This window comes from Acomys minous (assembly GCF_964271855.1).
Source record: "Acomys minous genome assembly, chromosome: 16".
Taxonomy (NCBI): Eukaryota; Metazoa; Chordata; class Mammalia; order Rodentia; family Muridae; genus Acomys; species Acomys minous.
The window spans coordinates 24,736,743-24,758,493 of NC_140498.1; the positions used below are offsets into that span (position 1 = coordinate 24,736,743).

Genomic DNA, 21,751 nt, shown 5'->3' on the forward strand with positions numbered 1-21,751 from the left:
AGAAGACACACACAGCCACTTCTTGGTCTGTCTCGGGACTTGGTGAACTGCAGTCATGTCTATGCTGCCAACACTCACTCTCGGGGGTGTCCACCGTACCTTATAAACTCTTCTCCAGTTCTTTTTGTTGTCTTTTAGCATTCGGGACCAAAGCATGTTCATAAGTTCTGGGAACTGCTCATACATAAAGGTAGCCCTGAAAGAAAGGAGTTTTCCTTAAGCACATGTAGTAGTTTAACTCTGACAGTAGATGGCAGGCTTGCTCTAGGTCCTCTGGACTACCCAACAGGCTGAAAAAAATAAGCCTAAATCAAATCTTAATGACATTCTTCCTAAAACATGCATCCTCTTATTCTGTGCAGCACCCAGCACATCTACAAGGCCAGGAACCACCATGCCATTCTGCAGGCTTTTCTTTCATGGCCTCCATGCCCCACACTGTCACCAAGAAAAAAAAAACATAATTTTTACTTCAAATGTTTTATGTGCTCTTCCAACTTTGCAAGGAAAGCTATAGTAAACCTTGAAACTTGGCTGACACATCTTTAAAAGCTAATTTTCAATGGGAATGGAACCTATATATAACTCTTTACACTATAATCGAAATGGGTTATGCAGAATGCATGGTTGGTAGTTAAGCAGGTTAAAACTGAAGGCAAATCTCAGTTCTGTGTAAAGACACTTTGATTCTTTCTGCACTGTTGAGTCAAATTACCACTTACTTGGCAATCTCTCCCATGAGCTGCCCAGAAGGTCCCCAAGGATCATCATTCGTTGCTTCTCGAACCTTAGACTCGATCTCTGAATAATTCATAACCACATTGGTGCTGCAGAGGAAAAATGCACGTATGTGTGTGCACATACACATACATGCAGATACATAAAGATTAGCATCAAAACTGAGCAACACATGAAAACTTAATCACAATACGAGTGATGTCCTAATGAGTGGCCTCTCTGGGGTGGGGGTGGGGGACAGCTCTGAGGACAGGCTATCCCAAGGATACCACATTACACATTTAAGTTATTTTAAAAAGATTTTAGCTTTCAAGAATACAGAGAAGAGACACTATCAGCCCTGGCACATGCCCAAGAGAAATGGCTCCAGGTCAAACCTCAAACACAACTCAACACGCTAGAGTCTACTACAGAACTACAATGTCAGCTTCCTCACCATCCTTGCTTGACAAGAACTCAGTTTTGTGTTTACAGGAATTCTGTTCTCTTACAGTACATTATAGTGGATTCTGACGAGTGTGACATTTTAAAAAGAAATGACACAAGATCGTATCCTACAGCTGTTTAAAACTATTACCAACATTTCCATGCATATCCCTGTTTTCCTCTATCTAACAGACACTCAGTTTTTAGATAGTTGCTCCACACCTTCACTGGCTACATAATATTTTACTGGGAAACTGTATTTAGTTTTTCCTTCAGACTTTTAGCCTTTTGACAAGAATATTGGAGACAGAAAGACCCAATTGGAATCCCATTTCATGGCCTTTGACAAAACTGTTTTGTCTTTGCCTCAGCTTCAGCTGCAGCCCAGGAAGAGATTATATACCTCACAAGATAGCACAGCATATGGTCTGAGCCTGCTGCGTGACATACGACAACTGGTCAGTAAATGCCAGTTCTGCCTATGGAACAGAGTAACAACCTTCTAGCAAGAAAGAATGCTTTCAAACGGTAAGGCAGGAGACAGCAGAATATTTGGTTTTTGAAAACTTTGCCATATGTGTGGGATATGAAGGAAGAGAGCTGTAAAAATGTGCCACAGTGCAGTGCTCATGTGATGTATATCATGCCAGTCATCACCAAATGAGCATTATAACAGAGGAACAGGGCAATTCAGATTGTCCACGCAAAATCAAAACTTAGAGTTAACGAATAAAATCAGATTTGGGCAGCTACTACTTATATACCCTCACTTCTTTCGCTCTACGGCTTTTTAAAAGTCATCAAAAAGTTGCCTTCTACATAAGGAAGGATTGAAGTTGCTACTTGGAGCTTTTAACCCTCATCTATTGCCATTCATTCCTTCAAGTATGTTAGGTAAGACACAAATAAACAGGTCCATGTCGGAACTGAGACAGTTACACACACACACAGACACACACAGAGACAGACAGACAGACAGACAGACAGACAGACAGACAGACAGACAGACAGACACACACACACACACACACACACACACGTCTCTTAACAAACAGTGCAGCTTCTACACTGACACCCAAAGCACTGCTCTACCAAGAAAAGTAAAATCCTTGGGTGTTCTCTTAAACCCTGGGGACAAGCCCTCCAACTGTACAACTAGTATGATAACACTACTACAAGTTATTTCCTCAGGGGCCCACAACTTTTGCTGCCCTGGAATACTCTTAATGAATTTTCCTAAAATCCCAGTGATGACTCTGTGGACAACAATTCATGTCCTTCTCTTCTGCTTAATTTTACCAACAATGGAAACAAAATAAAGGCAAGCCAGGCAAAACAAGACCTGCAATTTAAGATGATACAAAATGACGGATTTCACACCATTTTTGTTTATCTTGCTGGCTGAAGACTGTGTGGCTGTGGGCAGTCAAAAGCATCCAAATGCAGCTGGGAAAATGAACAGTGCCAATTAGGATTATAACCCATCCTTGCATTCTGTGACAGAGACCTCCGCTGAAAGATGAAGGAGCCTGCGTTCCATGCATGTGAAATATTTTCAGCAGAGCTTGCAGCAATGCTGAGGCTCTCAGAACACTGCTTCCCTTGTGCAGGCTACAAAGGCCCATGGGTCAAATGAGAGCCCTTCAAAGGCTCTTAGCTGAAGCCCTGTATGTTGGAGTGGTGTGTATTTAAGAGAGATGGCAGAGAGCCAGCAATTTAAGAATTTCCTCATTTCCTTAACTGAAAAACAACGGGAGCCATTAAAACACAGCGTTAGTTATAAAGGACAGCCATAGAAGGATCATATGCTGTTACAATGACAGCAAAAACCTAATACTTTCACGAGAATGCTGCTTTAAGGCTGTTTTTCAATAAAACTGCTGCTTTCAGAAATGAGCAAAAAATGAAGCTGGTAACATAAAAAACTCCAGATGAAAAAACTTTTAAAGTTTCATTAAGTCAGAAACAACTGTAACTAAAACAAAGAACACTGTGTAGCTCGGCCTCATTTAAAAGCACCAATTTCTAAAAATGTAGGAATAGCATTTTGACCCTTTGTTGTTTGGATGTTCTCAATCTTGGACCTGTTCTTAGCATCAGTAACTTTTTAAAAATGAAGAACAACTCTGTTTAACAGTGAAAATTAAGAACAAATTTACTTCTGCGAAGCTAATTCTAAATCTTGCAAAGACAGAGACGTCCTTGATGATTCTGGTCACTAGAGGGGGCCCTCTAATCAGTTTTTGGGAACACAAACTCCAGAGAAAGGTCTGAACCTGGGTATGCTGGAGAGGAGAAAAGCAGGCTTCTCAGCACTTGCACAGCTGTCAATCAAGCCTTCTGTGCTTGTAGCAATCTGAGTTAAAACTATGGATATACAAAGCTCTTTGAGGAGGTGAGAGGAAGAGGCTGAGTATCATGGCCAGCCTCCACTGAAGGACACGATAACAGAGGCAGTCTGTACATGGTGGCCTTGCTCTTTATCCCTCATTTTCCTCTTACTTGACAACCTGATATGGGTAAAAGATCAAGTTATTTTCCCTGCTAAGTCTGTGCCCAGGTCATAGAGGCAGAACTACCCAAAGAAAACACTAATACAGGGCTTCTCTTAACAGCCGATGCTGCTTCTGATCTTTATACAGAAAAACCACTGAGGAAAAAATGACTGGCAACAGCAGAACCTTGCATTCTCCCATCTTATTGCTATTCTGTTAGATATTTTTTCTTTTTCTTTAAAGATTTATTTATTTATTGTGTATACAGTGCTCTGCCTGCATGTACACCTGCAGGCCAGAAGAGGGCATCAGATCCCATTATAGATGGTTGTGAGCCACCATGTGGTTGCTGGGAATTGAACTCAGGACCTTTGGAAGAGCAGTCAATGCTCTTAACCTCTGAGCCATCTATCCAGCCCCTGTAGGATATTTTCAAGAACATGCTTTACTAAAAAATACACACCAAAAAAGTGAAGAATGGAAATAATGCAGGTCCAGCTATAAAGCAAGGAATGATGTGGTAGCAAGAACTTTTCCCACTCTATCTGGTTTCCAAATGGGGTCAAAAGGGTTTGCACCTTCAAAGGGCACCATCCTCTTAATCTATGCTTACAACTCTGCTTACGGAGATCATGGAATACTGAGACCTCTAACTGTTCTGTCATACTCAGGTGTACACATTTAAGACACAAAGACAAGCCGGGCACACTGGCACACGCCTGTAATCCCAGGACTCAGGGAGGCAGAGACAGGCAGATCTCTGTGAGTTTGAGGCCAGTCTAGTCTACAAAAAACGAGTCTTGGACAGGCAAGGCTACATAGAGAAACCATGTCTCAAAAAACCAAAACCAAAACCAAACCAAACAAAAAGAAAAAGATACAAAGACAGCCAGAAACAGACCCAATAACTTAGTTCCAAGCAACAGTTTCAAATAATAGTATTTTCTTTGTATCTTCTCATATTTTCCTAATTCATTGCCATGAAAATTATTAGTCTAACCAAGGTAAACGATAAAAGGCTACTAAAATGCACATCAAATTCTCTGTCACAGTTTGCTACATTTTAACTATTTTCTAAGTTAGGACATTATGATAAACAATAGGAATATTACCTGCACTTCCAATGTTTTTTTATTTCAATAATAAGTGCTATAAAACAGTAACTGAAGTGTATGTACCCAGCATTATGTGAATAAGGCACTGAACAAATGTAAATACCTCTAACTGGAATAATTTTTTGTTTGGATTTTTTGAGACAGAGTTTTCTCTGTGTAGCTTTGGTTGTCTTGGACTTGCTTTGTAGACTAGGCTGGCAGTGAACTCACAGAGATCCCCCTGCCTCTACCTCCCTGAGTGCTGGGATTACAGGTGTGTGCCACCACACCTGGCTTGGAATAGTATTTTTTTTAACTTGTACTGAGGATGAAATCTGCATCTAAGTCACCTCTTAAAACATTCTATGCCTAAAGAACTTCCAATGAAGTTGATAAGTTGATAATGAAGTTTTGTGAAACAGTTATGATCCCTGGTAAATACCAATCTTTAGGCTAGGTGTAGCCGCACTCCTGCAACACTTTGGAGACAGAGGCAGCAGGATCAAGAGATCAAGGGCAGCCTAGGCTATGCAGTAAGACCCTGCCTCAGAAAATTATGTCTTTATAAATGCTATAGCACCCTTGTCAACACAGCAAGACATCAGGTGCAGCAGGCACTGTACTGCTCAAACAACTTAATGGTGAGATCATGTTTAAACATACATATATACATATATAAATACAAAGTATCTGATTAAGAAGAAAAAAGTGGGAGCTAGAAAGATACAAAGATGGCTTGGAGGGTAAGAGCACTTTCTGCTCTTGCAGAGGACAGAATTCCGTTCCCGGTGGCCAGGCCATGTTTGGCACCTGGAATTCCAGCTATAGGAGGCTGGATACCTTTTTTTGACCTTCTGTGGCACCATGACACACATATAAATAAACAGTAAGTCTTTTTTTTTTAAAGATAAAAATAATTTTTCTCCTTACACGCGTACTCTGCCACCACACTGAGCTAAGAGGACAACTTGTAGAAGTAGCCCTTCTTCCCACCAATACAGTGAAAGTGAGAGAAAAGTAAACTTCCAGAACAAAACTTTAACACGCATAGTAGATGAAGCCTCTGTCTGTCTTCACAGTCTGCTCAACGCTGTGTCTATAAAGACTCCTGACAGTAGATACTACTATTTTCTCACTACAAGGTAGCCAATATTTACAGCCAATTGCATTTTGTTTTGTTTTCTGAAACAGGGTTTCTCTGTGTAATCTTGGCTGTCCTAGACTCAATTTGTAGACCAGGCTGGCCTCGAACACACAGAGAACCATCTGCTTCTGCCTCCTTGAGTGCTGCGATTATAGGCATGTGCCACCATGCCTGGCTACTAATTGCATTCTTACTCGTCAAAATGAGATGTTTTTGTGGGCAGTCCACTTCACTCGCTGACTCTACAGAGTTGACAGAAACCATGTGTATGTCTGTGTAAGGATATCCACAGATGCCAGGAGAGGGCATTAGATCCCTGGAATTCACTCAGGTTCCCTACAGGCACGGCTGCTCCTAACAGCTAAGTCATCTCTCCAGTCCCCCAGAGGTAACGGAGCCAGCTGTCCCAAGGACCCCAGGGTGGAGATAGATCACTCTGATCTATGAGGTGAAATTCAGTAAAGTGGGGGTGGAGGGCTACGTGATGCATTTCCAACCACTAACAGCAGATTTAGGTCATGACAGAACTAAAAACCAAGTTTTTGTCAGAAACTTCCCAGTTGTTTATTAAAAATTAACACTGAACAGAACTCTGAACAGAAACCCTAAAAAGAGTCCATCACAGAGGTAAATGCAATATCAAAGAATAATCTGCTAATTTAGCAGCCACTGACATGAGCTGGTTATATCAGGTAATACTTTCTTTTCTGGTTCTAAACTGTCTTTCTCTACAGATTCTAAGAGTGAAAACTAAGCATTGCAAGCTGGGTGGGTAAACCTATGTCTGTTATTCCAGCACCCACAAGGTTCCAAGTTGAGAAGCCAGCCTGGACTATACAGCTGGATTATATAGAGGGAGGAGGGTGGGCAGGCAGTTCAACATATGTTCTAAAGAAGTGTTTGCTCCCTTGCTTATAAGATCACATCTCTGACTCTGGGGAAATCCCCACTACTTCCAGTCAGTGTGGAGGAGGTAACACTAGCCAAACTCATACATACACTTCTGCCACTCCTAAAAACAATGTGTTCTTCTCTCGGTCTAGAGTTGTCCTAAAATGGAACTGGGAGTTCTGTGTCCACACGGCACCAACTTTCTGATTGCTACTAATGGTGATTTTATCTGGTAAGTCTTCAGGGAAATCCTGAAACAGATGTGCAAAGAGTGGGACAAGCCAGGAAAAACATCCTGGTGTCAGCAACTGTACTATGAGCTGTGGGAAGGCACGGCAGGGGTGAGCAGCGCTAAGCAAAACAAGTCCACTCTTAGAGTTAACATGGGCCTTGGCTCCAGGAACTACTCCAGGGCTCAGTACAAGATAACTACACAAGTACGTGCTTTCATTGAGCTACTCTATGCTTTACGGCCACTTTGTATGAGAGCAAAGCAATACATAGAGCTACTCCAGCAGTGATTAGTAAGTTCCTACGGTGTGAACTTTCATCTCTGGTGTTACCTACTGTTGGGGTCTCTAAACAAACCAGTCACTGTGTGCCACAGTCTCATCATTTAAAAGGCCCCACATATCACTGTTATGGTGATTAACAACATGTGCAGCAAGGCAGCGAGGAGAGTTAGTATCACTTTTTTTTAGTTGAAATTTTTCACCCTAGATATGACTTATGAATTGTCATGTGTCAGAAGCCTGGACTCTGCTGGTGGCAGTACTCTAGAAGGTTCTGGAACTTATAGGAGATATGTCCTTTCTAGAAGAAGTTAGTTCCAGGGAAGGTCCTTGTGCCTGAACCTGTCCTTTGTCTCTACTAGCAGCGATACCGTGAATCTCTGTGCTCCCTCCTCTCCCTGTCCCTGGCACTAATGAGACCGTGAGCCTTCCACCTGGGTTGTCTGCCAGGTCACAAAGACAGAGAAACTCACTAGCGATGAGGAGGGTCCACAATACACAGGTGATGCCTGACTCCGACTGTCTTAAAACCAACTTAATTAGCACAGTGTTAGAGGGACGGCTGGCTCTCTGGTAAAGGGTGCATCCTGTCCTCCCACAGGGCTCTCCATCACTCTCTTCCAGACACTTACAACTACCTGGGACTCCTGATTAACTGAATGGGCAACTGCATTCACACCCACAAGCCTACACAGGCATGAACACACAGAATCAGAAGCAAAGCTCAAAACTTAAAAACAGTAATTAGCAGAAGCTTTGAGTGTGGTTTGGTGGCACAGAACCAGGTTGTGGCTTCAATCCCTACCACCAAAACTAACCAAAACCCAAAGTAGCAGAATTCTGAGCTTTTAAAGCATCCAACTGATATCCATGTTATTACTCCATGTAGTGCGTGGCTGACCATGAAGTACCTAGACAGTCACGGAGTGTTACTGGTTAGTGTGGAACTCTGCTCATGCCCTAGGACGGGTGCTGCTTTTGTGATGTAGGTAAATTTCACAGTTCTCACCAACCATAATTATATGAATATGTTTAACAACTATGTAAACACACATACACATATAGAAAAAGATGCAAAGAGCCAAAATCTAAACCAAAGCTCCATACAAAACAAGATGCCAGTAAGTAGAGTGGGGTAATAGGAGATGGCTGTTTAAAAATGTTTAGTGTTATTTAGACAATGAAAAAAACTGGACACCCCCCCTTTTAAAGAGAACAACAACATTAAGACTTGCCCCACTTTCTATGCAAGTGCTTGATTGCTGGACAGACATAACTGTGTTGGGAGTCACCTCAGCCCTGGTTCAGCAGGCCCCTGTGTGCAGATGGAAGGCTGTGCCTGCTCTTCTCATCCTTTGGCCAGAGCATCTGGCCAGGACACTAGTGACCAGGACACTAGTCCATAGAGATGACAGTCACAACCCTGAACCACTTCTGTTTTCCACTTTTAAGAAACGTTTATGTTTCTCAGTAACTTTAATGATTTTAAGTCATTTTATTTTCTCTGGAAAGGCAGTCTACACAGTTCTGTGAAAAGTGTCACTGGGGACTGATGACAGGTGCTCCCTGAGAAGAAAGTTCTCTGGGGAGCTGGGCAGTACTGGCTGCAGATAAACTTCCCAACTGTGCCACTTGTCAGAGACTTGCCCCAAAGGGGACAGCACTGTACAATCTTCAAACTTCTGAGAAATTTCTTTCCTGGAACCCCTCCTGGGTGTCCCAAACCCACTTTAGTATGGCTGTTGCAAACACCTTCTTCAGACCATCAACTCCATCTCATTTCCTTATTTTTATATCTAATTTCTTATTTCCTACTTGGGGATGATTTTTTCCTTTAGTCTTGTTTACTTTTACACTTCTTTTGGGGGCACATGATGGCTCTGTGGGTAAAGGGGCTTGCTGCCAAGCCTGACAGCTGGAATTCAATTCTGGAACATACATGCTGGAAGGAGACAAAGCTCTGCACACTACCCCCTGACATTCAAGTGTGCCACAGTGTGCTTAATGTGACATGTACAATGTGCACATACATACAAACAAATAAACATAAGATAATTTATTTTTAACTCTGGGACAAATTTGCAGCCTTTTAACTTGCCTCAAGTCTCACCTATTTTGGTATATTTTAAAACCCTAGCTGCTCATGAGTGCTGTTTTACCTTTCCTGCTTGCTGGCTTTATGTACTGACACGTAACTGTGCACACATGCAGTACAGCCTCATGTGCTGACTCATTTATACACCGGGTGAGACACTCAAAAGACCTGTTTGGCCACTTCAAAGCACCAGGCACATTGTCAGCCAGTGATACTGCTACGCAAACGTTCAGCAGAACTTACTTCTCTGTCTTTCCTGTTGCTGTATTGAGTACTGTGTGCAGGGTCAAACAGGGCTTCTTCATGCTGAGTGCTCTAACACTGAGCTATGCCACCAGCACCTCTTCTTCTGAGACACAGCCTCACTGTGTAGCCCAGGTTGGCCACCAGCTGGAGTATAAAATTACAGAAGTGTATCTCCATGCACAGAGCCCTGGGGGTTTCTGTAACAACAAACCCATCCCTCTTCTTCCCATCTTCCCACTTTCTCAGCCTCTGGCAATCATTATTCCCTCTAGTCTACTTCTGCAATCAGCTTCTCACTCCGTGACGGCCGAGGGATCAGCTTTAGGTCCAGCTCATGTCCCTCTTGCTGTCCTCCAGTTTCATCCATGTTATCCACAGACAAGAGTTCCTCCTTTTATGGCTGGAGAGTATCCCATGGTGGGCATGTGCATTGTCCTCACACAGTTACCAAAGGGCACAGTTGATTGCGTGCTATGGCTGCTGGGAACGCATCAATAAACATGTGAGTGCTGTACACCTGTCAATAGGCGATTTCCTTTGGTTATACACCCGTGAATGGGGGTAGTGACTCTGATGTGCATGGGTATTTTGCCTGTATGTATATTTGTGCAACATGTGAATGCTAGTGCCCAGGGTACCTGAAGAGGGTTTTAGATCCCCCAAATCTAAAGTTATAGTCAGTGGGTGGTAGAAATTGAGCCCTGTTCCTCTGGGAAGAAAGGCTCTAACCACTGACAGATTTCGCTGGCCCATCTATGCCTAACTTCTGCTTTAGGTCCACACTGTTCTCTCATAGCTGTGCTAGCTTACTGCACAGCAGCCAAGGAGCACCAGCTCCTCCACTTACACCCTCTGCCATCTTAGTCCCTGCTGTTACAACTGAGCTAAGGTTATAGCACATGGAACTTGCTTTCTTTAAACCTCATTTGTTTATTTTCTATAAACAGGCCCCTCTCCTTATTTAATTCTGGGTGGAAAAAAAAAACATTTAACCTTTACTCGAATTTCTACTCTTCACTTTATCATTTTATGTCAGTCACCTTCCCCTTCATTTTATGTTAATTTTATATGGCACAGCTGAACAGACAAGGAACAGCTCAGCAATGGGATGGATGGATGACCCCTCCATGTAGCCTGACTTTGGACCAGCAGTGCCTCTCTGATCCCTGCCCCCTCACCAAGACATGTAATGTAAATGTTCACACATGCCAATTAAATATTCATGTGATTTTTACAACATCAAGTTCCAAGAGTGAAAATGATTATTCTTGTAAGCCAGAGCTGCTTTTACGCAATAGAAGGCTGTTTTCCTTTGTATTCTGTGATAAGCAGCAGCACGAGCTCAGGGCTCATCAGAAGGCTGGGCAGGCTACATGCAATGGTTGGAATGCTTACAGCATTCTGTATTAAGAATACTGGCTCTTCTCTCTGACCTAGGACCAAGCTACTTCTGGTGTGTCCCTTCCATTCACCCTTCTAACATGTAGCAGTGGCCATGTTAATCCACACACACAGCCCCTTCTCTTAAACACTTCTTGCATCCATGGCCAACCCTACCCAGGCTAAGAGCCTGAGCATCGCCGGTCACTTCCCTCACTCCCTCCATCAACAGCCACAGGGTTCCAGTTCTTTCCAGCAACATTTGCTAAGTACCTCTGAAGTCCCCTGCTCTGCTTCTTCTACCCTCACCCCAACTCCCACTGGCATTATCTTAGTTCAGCACCTTCTTTCCACCTGGATTGCCAAAAAGCCTTCTAACTAGTTTTTTTTGCTTCTACTCACAACTTCCTACCAGGCTAGAGCCGAAGAGAACTCTTGTTCACATACAAGTCCCACTTGAGGTTGGTAAAGCACCGTGCAGTCCAGAACTGTGTAGACTTTCCTGCTTTTGACTTAAAGCCCAAGTTCCTTGACGTGAAGTAAGGGTCTTGCTAGAGACACCAGTTTAGTTCTCCTGTCTCACTCAACAACTTTTAGCTTGCTCGCTCGGGTTTTCTAAGTCCTTTGCTCCACAGCCAACTATATCATTATCTGGTTTTATAAAGGCCACTTCTTCTGAACATACCTTCCTGTAGTGCCCCGAACAGGGAAATCATCTATCTATACCTGCCTTCTACAACTGAAATGAAACAAAAGCAAGTGTCCTACAGCAGGTCTGTTTCTTTATCAGCCAGCCTTTCCCTGCTATGACATAGTATTGTGTTTACTTACAGGAACAGGCTTGGTGACAGCAAATATCAAACCTTTACTGAGCAACCTCAAAACAACAAATAAACGACTGAATAAGGCTGTGAAGGAAAAGGACATACCAGGGGACGAAGCAGAGGAGCAAGAATCAAAGCTGACTGAACTGTCTCTTAGTGACAAAGTGAAGGAGAAGCAGTGACGGTGGCAAGACTTCCATCTGCAGTATCACAGACTGACAGACTTCAGAAGAGCTTAGTGAGCCCAAGGGCTTAGAAAGAAAGCTACTTAGGCAGTTGGTTTGGAATTTCTTTGGTTTCAACCAAAGTTTTGTCATCTGATACCAAGCCTTCATTAGTTGGAGAAGTAAAAATAAACATTAAAAGTTTTGGTTTGAAGGTCTCCTGAATTTGTGAAAATGCAAATAAGCTCAAACGGAGCCTAAGTCACTAGGGGTTGTATCAAGTTCATCTGCAACCAGAACCGTAAAAGAGAAAAAGCTGAGAGCTCTAATCCATTGGTTTTCAGCCTTCCTAATGCTATGACCCTTGAATACAGCTCATGCTGTGGTGACCCCACTCATAAAATTATTTCAATTGCAACTGCATAACCATAATGTTGCCACTGTTATCAATCGTAATGTAAATATCTGATGTGCAGGATAGATATGTGATCCCTGTGAAAGGTCGTTTGACCCCCCCCCCCCAAAGCTCCAGCACTTTCCGCTACTGATTGATTCATCTGGTCACGTGTATACCTAAGTGCAGCCAAATGATCTTGGCTCATAATGGAGCAGTAAGACTCCCAAGTACACCCATGAGCATCAGCGAAATCTGACACTTTCTGATTCAGCTTTAAGGTTGCTGTTTTTGTAGTTTGCTGTTAATTATGGCGCAGTGGGAGTGGGGTGGGAGAGGAGGGGCTGGTCCTCATTTTTGGACTCCACACTTGCAAATTGACCAAGACACTAATGTATACCTGCAAGCCTAAAGCCAACATCCATGTGCTGTCCTGATCTTTGTGGACATGTCTTTGCAAAGCAGTGTCCATCACACTGGTTCTCAGCTGAGGTCAAAGATAGCTCTGTGCCCCCATTCACTCAGTACAGTTCTTTCTGTTTATGCAATACCATGTCTCCATGATCTGCTGTTTAAACAGCCCACAGAGGCAGTGTGGAAGAGATGTCCAGTGTTACTCTAAGAGGGCTGTACAGTGCCTCACAGAGGTATGTGAATTACAATGCTGCCGACTGTGGTTCAATGACAATGAAGCAATATTCAGATAGATACCACATATAAAATAGTGTCTTATATCAGGAATATATTTGTAAAAGGATATGATCAAATGAAGCAAGTGTTGTGGCACAGGTTCATAGAAACCTAACTCTTTTTACCTAGGAACAAGGGCTTACTTAGTTCTTGCTAATTCTGTTGATAATAACGTTAGAAGCCCTAATGAGGACTGAATGCTCTTATCTTATACATGTGGATTTCTCTCAGCACCCAACAATGGATGCCTTACTGGTAGCTTAGGGTTCAACTCCTAGCACCCAAAACAGATAAATGAACACTTAAAAACTGACTTGAGAAGCAAATACAAAAATGAAATTATGTTGTTAGACAGAAGTGGGCTGGAAGGTAAAAAAAAAAAAAAAAAAAGTTGAGACTGAGAGGAAATTAAAACAACCCCCAACCCAAAGCATACTGAGGATAAATGCATGGAAGTCTTAATAAGCAGCCCCACACTAGGTGGGCCGTGGGGTGGTTGATGCTGACCATCATGGTCCAGGGGTCATGTGGAGCTTGGACTGGATTGGTTATATGACCTGAAATTACCTCAGTGGCAGGAGCTGTGTGCCTCACAGAAACACTGAAGAACTAAGTTAGAAACATACAACTTAAAGGGATACTTGAACACTCCATTAAGCCTCCTCCCTTCTCCTGCTCAGTGCTACATGAAGACCCAGGCATCACCATGGATGTTGGATGTTGTTTCACACATGCAGAAAGTCTCTCATGTCTCATTCTTTGCATGGAGGCTTGTTTACTGAAACACTTCCACGCTGGAACTGTGTTCTTCTCTGCACAATCTGTTCCCATGGAAGAACTGCACAAAGCTGCCATTGCTTGTGTAGCAGAGAGAAATACTATTGGGTTCCCTCCAAAGTACAGCGAATCAATCGCAAGACACAATGGCTTCACTTTCTCCCCCATAACGCAGCTATATTACTTGTTTACTGTTGGTTTCTTTTCAAATACATAACTTAAGAGTGCTTGCTACAAAGCCAGGCAGTGGTGGCGCAGGCCTTTAATCCCAGCACTAGGGAGGCAGAGGCAAGTGGATTTCTGTGAGTTCCAAACCAGTCTAGCCTACAGAGTTGAGTTCCAAGACAGCCAAGGCTACACAGAGAAACCCTGTCTTGAAAACAACCAGAATGCTTGCTGTTCTGCCAGAGACTAGAGCTCAGTTCCCAACAACTATTTCAGGTGGCTCACAACTGCCTTAACTCCACCTAACTCCACAAGTGCCACACCCTCTTCTGGCTGCCTTGGACGCGCACAGGCAGGGTTGTGGCGACATGAGTAAGAATGGCTTCCACAGCCCCATATATAGGAATACTTAAGTCATCAGAGAGTGGCACTACTTGCGAAGGAATAGGAAGTGCCTTGTTGGAGTAGGTGTGGCCTTCCTGGAGGAAGTGTGTCACTGGGTTTCAAAAGCCCAAGCCAGACCCAGTCTCTCTCCCTGCTGCCTGAGGATCAGCTACTTCTTCAGCCCTCTGTCTGCCTGTGTCCCGCCGTGGTGCTAATGGCCTAACCCTCTGAAACTGTAGGCCAGCCTCCAGTTAAATGCTTTCTTTTGTAAGAGTTGCTCTGGTCATGATGTCTCTTCCCAGAAACAGTGACTAAGATGGTGTCTCATGTGTACGCATGTGTTGTGTGTGTGTACACTTACATTCAAATAAAAATCTCTTTAATACACAGAACTCTAATAGAGTGGATGACAATTTATTTAGTCCCTGAAGGAAGGTACTATTAATTTAATATCTATTTTACAGAAGGTGAACTGGACCCACAGGGTGGTCAGGCAGTATGGCTCTAGAGACTGCTATTCAGTGTTATGTCACAGTCATGATTTCAACAACCCTCCCCAGTCAATATACAACTCAGCATCAGGGTAAGGGACACATTTGGGGTCATTTCAGTCTCTTGCTTTTCAAAACCCCTCAAGTGTCTTACAATTCTCAGGACAAATACATATCCCTTACAGATCCATGTAAGCACTCCCCTTCTCTGCTCTGCCACGTGCCACCCACTGTCTCCTCAGAACCCTGATCACTCCCTGGAGCACTCCCCTACTGTTTATGCACCCTACCATTCATTCAGTCTTACTGGAAGTGGCATATTCTCAGAAGAGAAAAGCCCTCATCCTCACTCTATTTCAGTCTCTTTTTGTTCTGTTTTGTAATTTATCCGGATTACATCTCACTTGTTATCCTCCCTCTTCACCCTATACCCCTCCCCTAGGTCTGTGACACAAGGGGACGTCCTCCCCCACCATATGATCACAGCCTACCAGGTCTCATCCTGGTAGTCTGCTTCCCCTTCCTCCGAGTGCCACCAGGCCACCCGACCAAGGGGACGTGGTCAAATAGGAGGCACCAGAGTTCATGTCAGAGTCTGTCCCTGCTCTCCACACAACTGTGGCGAATGTGCTGTCCATTGGCTAGATCTTCACGCTTACTGATCAACTAGTGCTCCTTGAACTTTATTTTATTTATATGTATATGTATGTCCACTTAACTACGTAAACCACGTTTGCAGTGCCCACAGTGAGCAAAAGAGGGCGTTAGATGCCCCAGAAGAGGAGTCAGGAGTTATAGGCGTTTATGAGCCATTGTGTGGTTGCCGAGAACTTAGCCCAGGTCCTCTGCAAGGGTAAGTGCTTTAACATGAGCCATGTCCGCCCCCAACTACTGCTTTCATCTGTGCCTCTACCTAAACATTTTTACAACTCAAGTACCCACAAAAGAGCCAAGTAAAAGGTAATTATTCATTCAATAAACTATCCTGTGGTTTCCTGTATTCCCGTTACAACATTTTGATCTTTGGATGTGGGCATCTGACATGAGATAGTTACTCATCAGATTACATAAGCACCAAGAACAAAGTTAAAGGACAGGTGAGATGGCATAGAGGATAAAGGTACTTGCTGCCGAGGCTGACAACCTGAGTTTAACCCCTGGAACCTACATCACAGAAGAGAACTGAGTCCCACCAGCAAGGGCACACACAACAAAAACAAATGAACAACAAAAGGTAACTTTTAAGGGGTAGGTTTCATAACAGAATTTATGGGAAGTCGTGGGTTTGATCCATAGGTATAATGCATACATACATATGTATGCACACAAAATACTTTAGATTCATCACCATATAATGATGACCTAGGGAACAAGCAACATCTGTAGCTCAAGCTCTCTTATTGAAGGGTCTGTCGTTGCTGCTGTTGTTAACTGGGGTGAGTGGAGAACACAAAGACCACAGTGCACAAGTGCAGGTCAGAGGCCAACTTCTCAGAGCTAGCTCCTTTTCAGCATTACGGATTCTGGGGATTAAACTCAGGTTGGACCGCTTACATGACAAGCACCTTTATCCACTGGGCCATCTTCCCGGCCAGCTCTTCTAGGGAGATGGCTCCACGCATGAAGTGCTTGTTGTTCAATCATGAGGACCTGAACTTGAGCTGCCAGCTCCCAAGCAAAAGCCGGACATGGCATGTGTGACGTGATCCAACAAGGGTCTTAGGGGCTAGCTAGCCAGCTACTCTAGTGAAATGGCTAACTCTAGCTAGGTTCAATGAGAGACTCTGTCTCAAAGGGGGAAAAAAGTGGGGAGTACAGAAGTGAATGAGAAGGACATCGCGATTCCAAACTGTAGCCCCCACAGGTGAATGCACACACGCTTACAACATGCACACACATAAAAAGAAACAGGAAATTAAGAAACTGTATCTGTGCTGGGTTCAGTGGGACAGACGTATAATCCCAGCACTTGGGAAGCTGGGGCAGGAACACTGCCAGTTCAAAGCCAGCCAGTGTTACAAAAATCAGAACTCATGATTCCGCAGCTCAGTCTCCTGAGTGCTGGCATACACATCTTTTTTAATTGCTGGGAAAATGCTACTCCCAACATACACGCAGTTCCTCTCCAACTTTACTCAAAATGATCTCACATTCCAAATGAGAGGTCTGTTTAGTTCGAAAGGAAAGCACAACATGCGACCTTAGACTATCTGCAGATACAGTGCTAACTCTTACTTACACAAACTTCAGAACAGCTACTTCACACTCCTAGTTGCTAAATGAAGTGCCAACAGCTAGCATTCTAATTAGAACACTGCTGCCATAATTGAGACTCTTACTGAGTAATCAGTTAAAGATAAAGGAGGCTGCAGTGCAACAGGAGTGCTGAGCGCAGGTGTGAGCAGGGACAGGAAGTGCTACGAGCAGGAATGCCTTCTCTGAGAGCCCCTTATCGACATAATCAGAATAAATACGCTCTGATTGTTGTCTGTTCATACCTAATTGATTTAAGGAAAGCAAATTATGTTGCTGTGGGGGAAAAAAACAAGGAAAAAACAGATACATAGATGTGCTGTTAGCCTCTGAGCCTCTGCAATGCACTCGCTGTTTTCATAAACCATGTTCTTTTAAGATTGAAATTATGAAGCCATGCTGAGAATCTTGCTTAGTACAGGAAGGGCACAGTTTAAGCAACCTCTTCTCATGCAGATCAGAGTATGTGTCTATACGTGGGGAGAAGGATCACAGACAAGCGTGTAAATGCTGGCCAGTACAGACAAGGGGTTCAGAAATGCTCCTGTCATAATTCTTAGAACTTTCACTTCAAACACACACACACACACACACACACACACACACTCAGAATATCGGCTGCTAAACAGTGTCTTCTAGACTCGACAAAGAGGCTGTACCCATGAAATCTTAACAGTATGATTGCTGAAACAAGACCTGCATGGTGACCACACCTGTTGACACACCAGGGAAGCTTCACAAGGCCCTACATTAGATGAAGAAATACAGGCAATCAATGTGCTGAGTGAGGGAGAGTAAGTTTTCTCCAAGGGCCTCCTGGTAGATTTTCCAAACCCAAGTGGTCATCCTTAAATACATATACACGTGAGCCACACTAAATGGATATATATGCACACACATGTATTTATATAATTTTATAAAAATATGTGTATATATACACATATATACATACATGTACATACATATGTATTACACGTATCTGTATATATAAAATAATAATTATAAAAAAGGCCATGTATTAAGAACATAGGAGAAGATGGAAGGGAAAGAGGAAAAGGTGGAAATAATATAAGTAGTCATATGTTATTTTTTGTTTTGTTTTGTTTTTTTGAGACAGGGTTTCTTGGTGTAGCTTTAGCTGTCCAGGACTCACTTTATAGACCAGGCTGACTCTTAACTTACAGAGATCTACCTGCCTCTGCCTCCCGATTTGGCATAGAATATAAGAGCACATCTTGCTCTTGGAGAGGATCTGTGGTCAGTTTCCAGCAGTACATGGTGGCTCACAACTGTCTGTGACTCCTGGGGGCTCTGACACCTTCTACTGGCCCCTAGGTGTGCAATAAACTCAAATGATACACTGCAATATAATGCATTTAAAGATTAAAGTTAAAATTAAATGCAAATCAGGAACAAGAGATATAGCTTAGTTGGTAGAGTGCTAGCCCAGCATGCAGGAGGGCCTGGGTTCTATCCATGACACCACATAACACCAGGAGTGCTAGCTCACACCTGTCATTTCAGCAACAGGGAGGGGGAGGAGGAGGAGTTCAAGATCATCCTTGGTAAGATGTTAAGTTTTAGGACAGCCTGGGCTGTGGGAAAAAATGCTCTTACTTCCTATGCTCCAAAATGCTAGGTGCTACAGAACAGCTAAAAATGATCAGTTTATGTTCCACGACCTATCTCAATAATGTTGTATGCAGATTAACTGCTTTTCAGTAAACTGATTTAAAAAAAAAAAAAAGAAGGATACCATGGTGGTACTCTCAGCGGGGGCATCATTTGTTAAACTGTTTCACAAATAGATCAAATATCCAATGTACTTTTATTTTATTTATTTATTTTTTAAAGATTTATTATTTATACAATGTTCTGCCTGCATGTGAGCTTGCACGCCAGGCCAGAAGAGGGCACCAGATCTCAGTATAGGTGGTTGTGAGCCACATGTGGTTGCTGGGAATTGAACTCAGGACCTTTGGAAGAGCAGACAGGGCTCTTAAACCACTGAGCCCTCTCTCCAGCCCCCAATGTACTTTTAAAAATGAATAGTCTATGCATTTTATTTGCATGATAGATTCCAATCCTAATTTTTACAAGCATAATAAAATAGGCACTTACAGTAATTTTTAATAGTAAAACTGCTACCTTTAAGATGTTAAAATGTTATAAAAGTATCATATTGTTTGTATGCATGTATGTATGCATGTACGTACGTACGTACAGGGTTTTACTATGTAGCTCTGGCTAGTCTAGAACAGGCTGGCCTCAAACTCACAGACTCTGACTCTGCCTCGCAAGTGAAGTGCTGGCATTAAAGGTCTGTGTCACCATGCTCAGGTAAATAAATTTTAAATTCCTGTGAACTAAAACTAACCTGAAAAATACTGTTATTATGTAACTTTAAAACCTTTGGGTCATAACTTTTAAAAAGTTAATTTGTGAGCCGGGCGTGGTGGCGCACGCCTTTAGTCCCAGCACTCGGGAGGCAGAGGCAGGCGGATCGCTGTGAGTTCGAGGCCAGCCTGGTCTACAAAGCGAGTCCAGGACAGCCAAGGCTACACAGAGAAACCCTGTCTCAAAAAGACAAAAAAAAAAAAAAAAAAAAAAAAAAAGTTAATTTGTGGTGATAAGTGTTAATATGTAGAAGCCAGAGGACAACTTGTAGAAGCTGGTTCTCTCCTGCTGCCATGCTGGTTCTGGAAACTGAACTCAGATTATCAGGCTTGGCAACAAGCACCTGAGCCACCTTGATGACCATGGGTTATGACTTTTAAAGCTATCTCTCAATAACAAAATTTTAAAAACTGAAGAACAAAAATCTACTGAGAGCACATGACGGCATCTCTTCCCAGTGCATCAGCTGGTTTAGTTGTCTAGCAGATCCACAGGCTGACCACGCCTAGTTCACACAGAAGCGGATGTCTTCCCTTCCAGGCTCCTAACGACAACTCATGAAAAGATAAACTGAAACCCAAGGAAATCTGGTCAGCTTTGGTACACTCACGGTGTGCCAAATATAGTGGTACCTTATTTAAAACATCATGCTCAAGTAGCTTTATCCAACATGAAAAACTTAAAACAACTTGGATAAGTAAGCCTTCCAAGGAAAGCCATACAGCAGAATGATCAAAGAGCCTGCAGTCAGGAGGCAGAAATTCTCCGCAGACACTAATGCGCCACACTGTAGTTTGACCTCTTATAAACTGTTGTCACTACTGCCCAATTAATCTCAGATCCAGTACCAAGCATCAACACTAACTGGCAGTCTATGATTCTGAAAGACTCCCAACAGAAAGCCAGTAGGAATCTGTACTTCAACAGGGGATGTCCATGACACCAGTGACCTTCATGGACACAAACAGGTCTTGTGCAGCTCAGGCAAGCCACACACTTGCTAGTCAGCCATGGCTGACCTTGATTTCCTGATCCACTTCCCAAGTGCTGGGATGACAGATGTGTGTCACTGTACCCAGCCTCCTTTTCATTTGTACTGCTAAGGGCAGAAGAGAACTTCCCATCTGTGCAATCGAGTGCCCACTGATACCATCAGAGGCTTGGACCACCTGGGAGCAGCTTATCACCCGCAAAGGGTGTCATCTGACTTGGGACTTAAGACTCTGACTCCACGTGTGATGTTTGAACACTAGGACTTCATCAGGCTCTGGCTCTGCCTGGTTCTTCTGGGTCAGGCTTTGTGCCACACTTGAAGTATCCAAACTGGAACAACATCCCATAGAGCATTGGTTCTTTTTCATGTGCAACTGCACTGAGCCAGAGAGTGCACTAGAACCCTAAGGTCTGGTTTCATGTTATCCAGCAATCTGCAGGGCTCATACTAGTAAGAGTTCCCAAAGTATGATGACTACTAGCTCTCAACAGTGTATTTCAGTTACTAAGTAACATTTAAATATCTGGAACCTATTAGAAAAGCACAGTATCTAGTCAGGTTGATAAAATCTAAGATGCTATCGCTATGTGGTCCATTTTGAACATAAGAAACATTAGGAAAAGTAGATAGTAATCAAATCAGGATAGGCACATCAAAGTGGCCATAGTACAAAACCCAAAGGACTAGGACGGGTGTGGTGTCGCACGCCTTTAATCCCAGCGCTCAGGAGGCAGAGGCAGGTGGATGGCTGTGAGTTCGAGGCCAGCCTGGTCTACAAAGCGAGTCCAGGACAGCCAAGGCCACACAAAGAAACCTTGTCTCAGAAAACAAAAAAAAACAAAAAACAACCAAACACAAAAACTGAAGGACTGGGAAACTAGGAGAGTTGTGGAAGTTCTTCACGGAGGACCACTGGTTCTGCAGTGGATACTTCCCACAAATGGGACAACAGTCTTTGAGACTGACGCTAGAGAATGCCTTCATGACAACAGTGCCAGTTTCCTCCTTCACATATGAAAACAGCTGTTTTCCCTTCATTTTGGAGCAGCTAACGTAACAGATGGTGTGTGGGATATTGCAGGAGAACAGATTTTTCTTGTATGGAAGGTACATGGGAAAAAGGGGTAACTGTCAAGGTTGCTGCTGAGTCTTGAGTAGTAGTAAATACTTTCCCAGGTAAGTCTCAATCTGTAGAAG

The 21,751-nt window shown here is 43.2% G+C and overlaps 1 protein-coding gene across 6 annotated transcripts in view; it reads right to left on the reverse strand.

Moving 5' to 3' along the window:
- Positions 1–21,751, reverse strand: part of CLINT1 (clathrin interactor 1) — a 77,171-nt gene that overhangs the window by 26,424 nt on the left and 28,996 nt on the right. For all 6 annotated transcript variants that reach the window (XM_084763976.1, XM_084763974.1, XM_084763973.1 and 3 more), the window contains exons 2-3: positions 723–827; positions 100–196 (exon numbers count right to left, since the gene is read on the reverse strand). In XM_084763976.1, coding sequence (XP_084620102.1) covers positions 100–196; positions 723–814 — 189 coding nt within the window. In that variant the 5' untranslated portion in view covers positions 815–827. The remainder of the gene's footprint in view (positions 1–99; positions 197–722; positions 828–21,751) is intronic.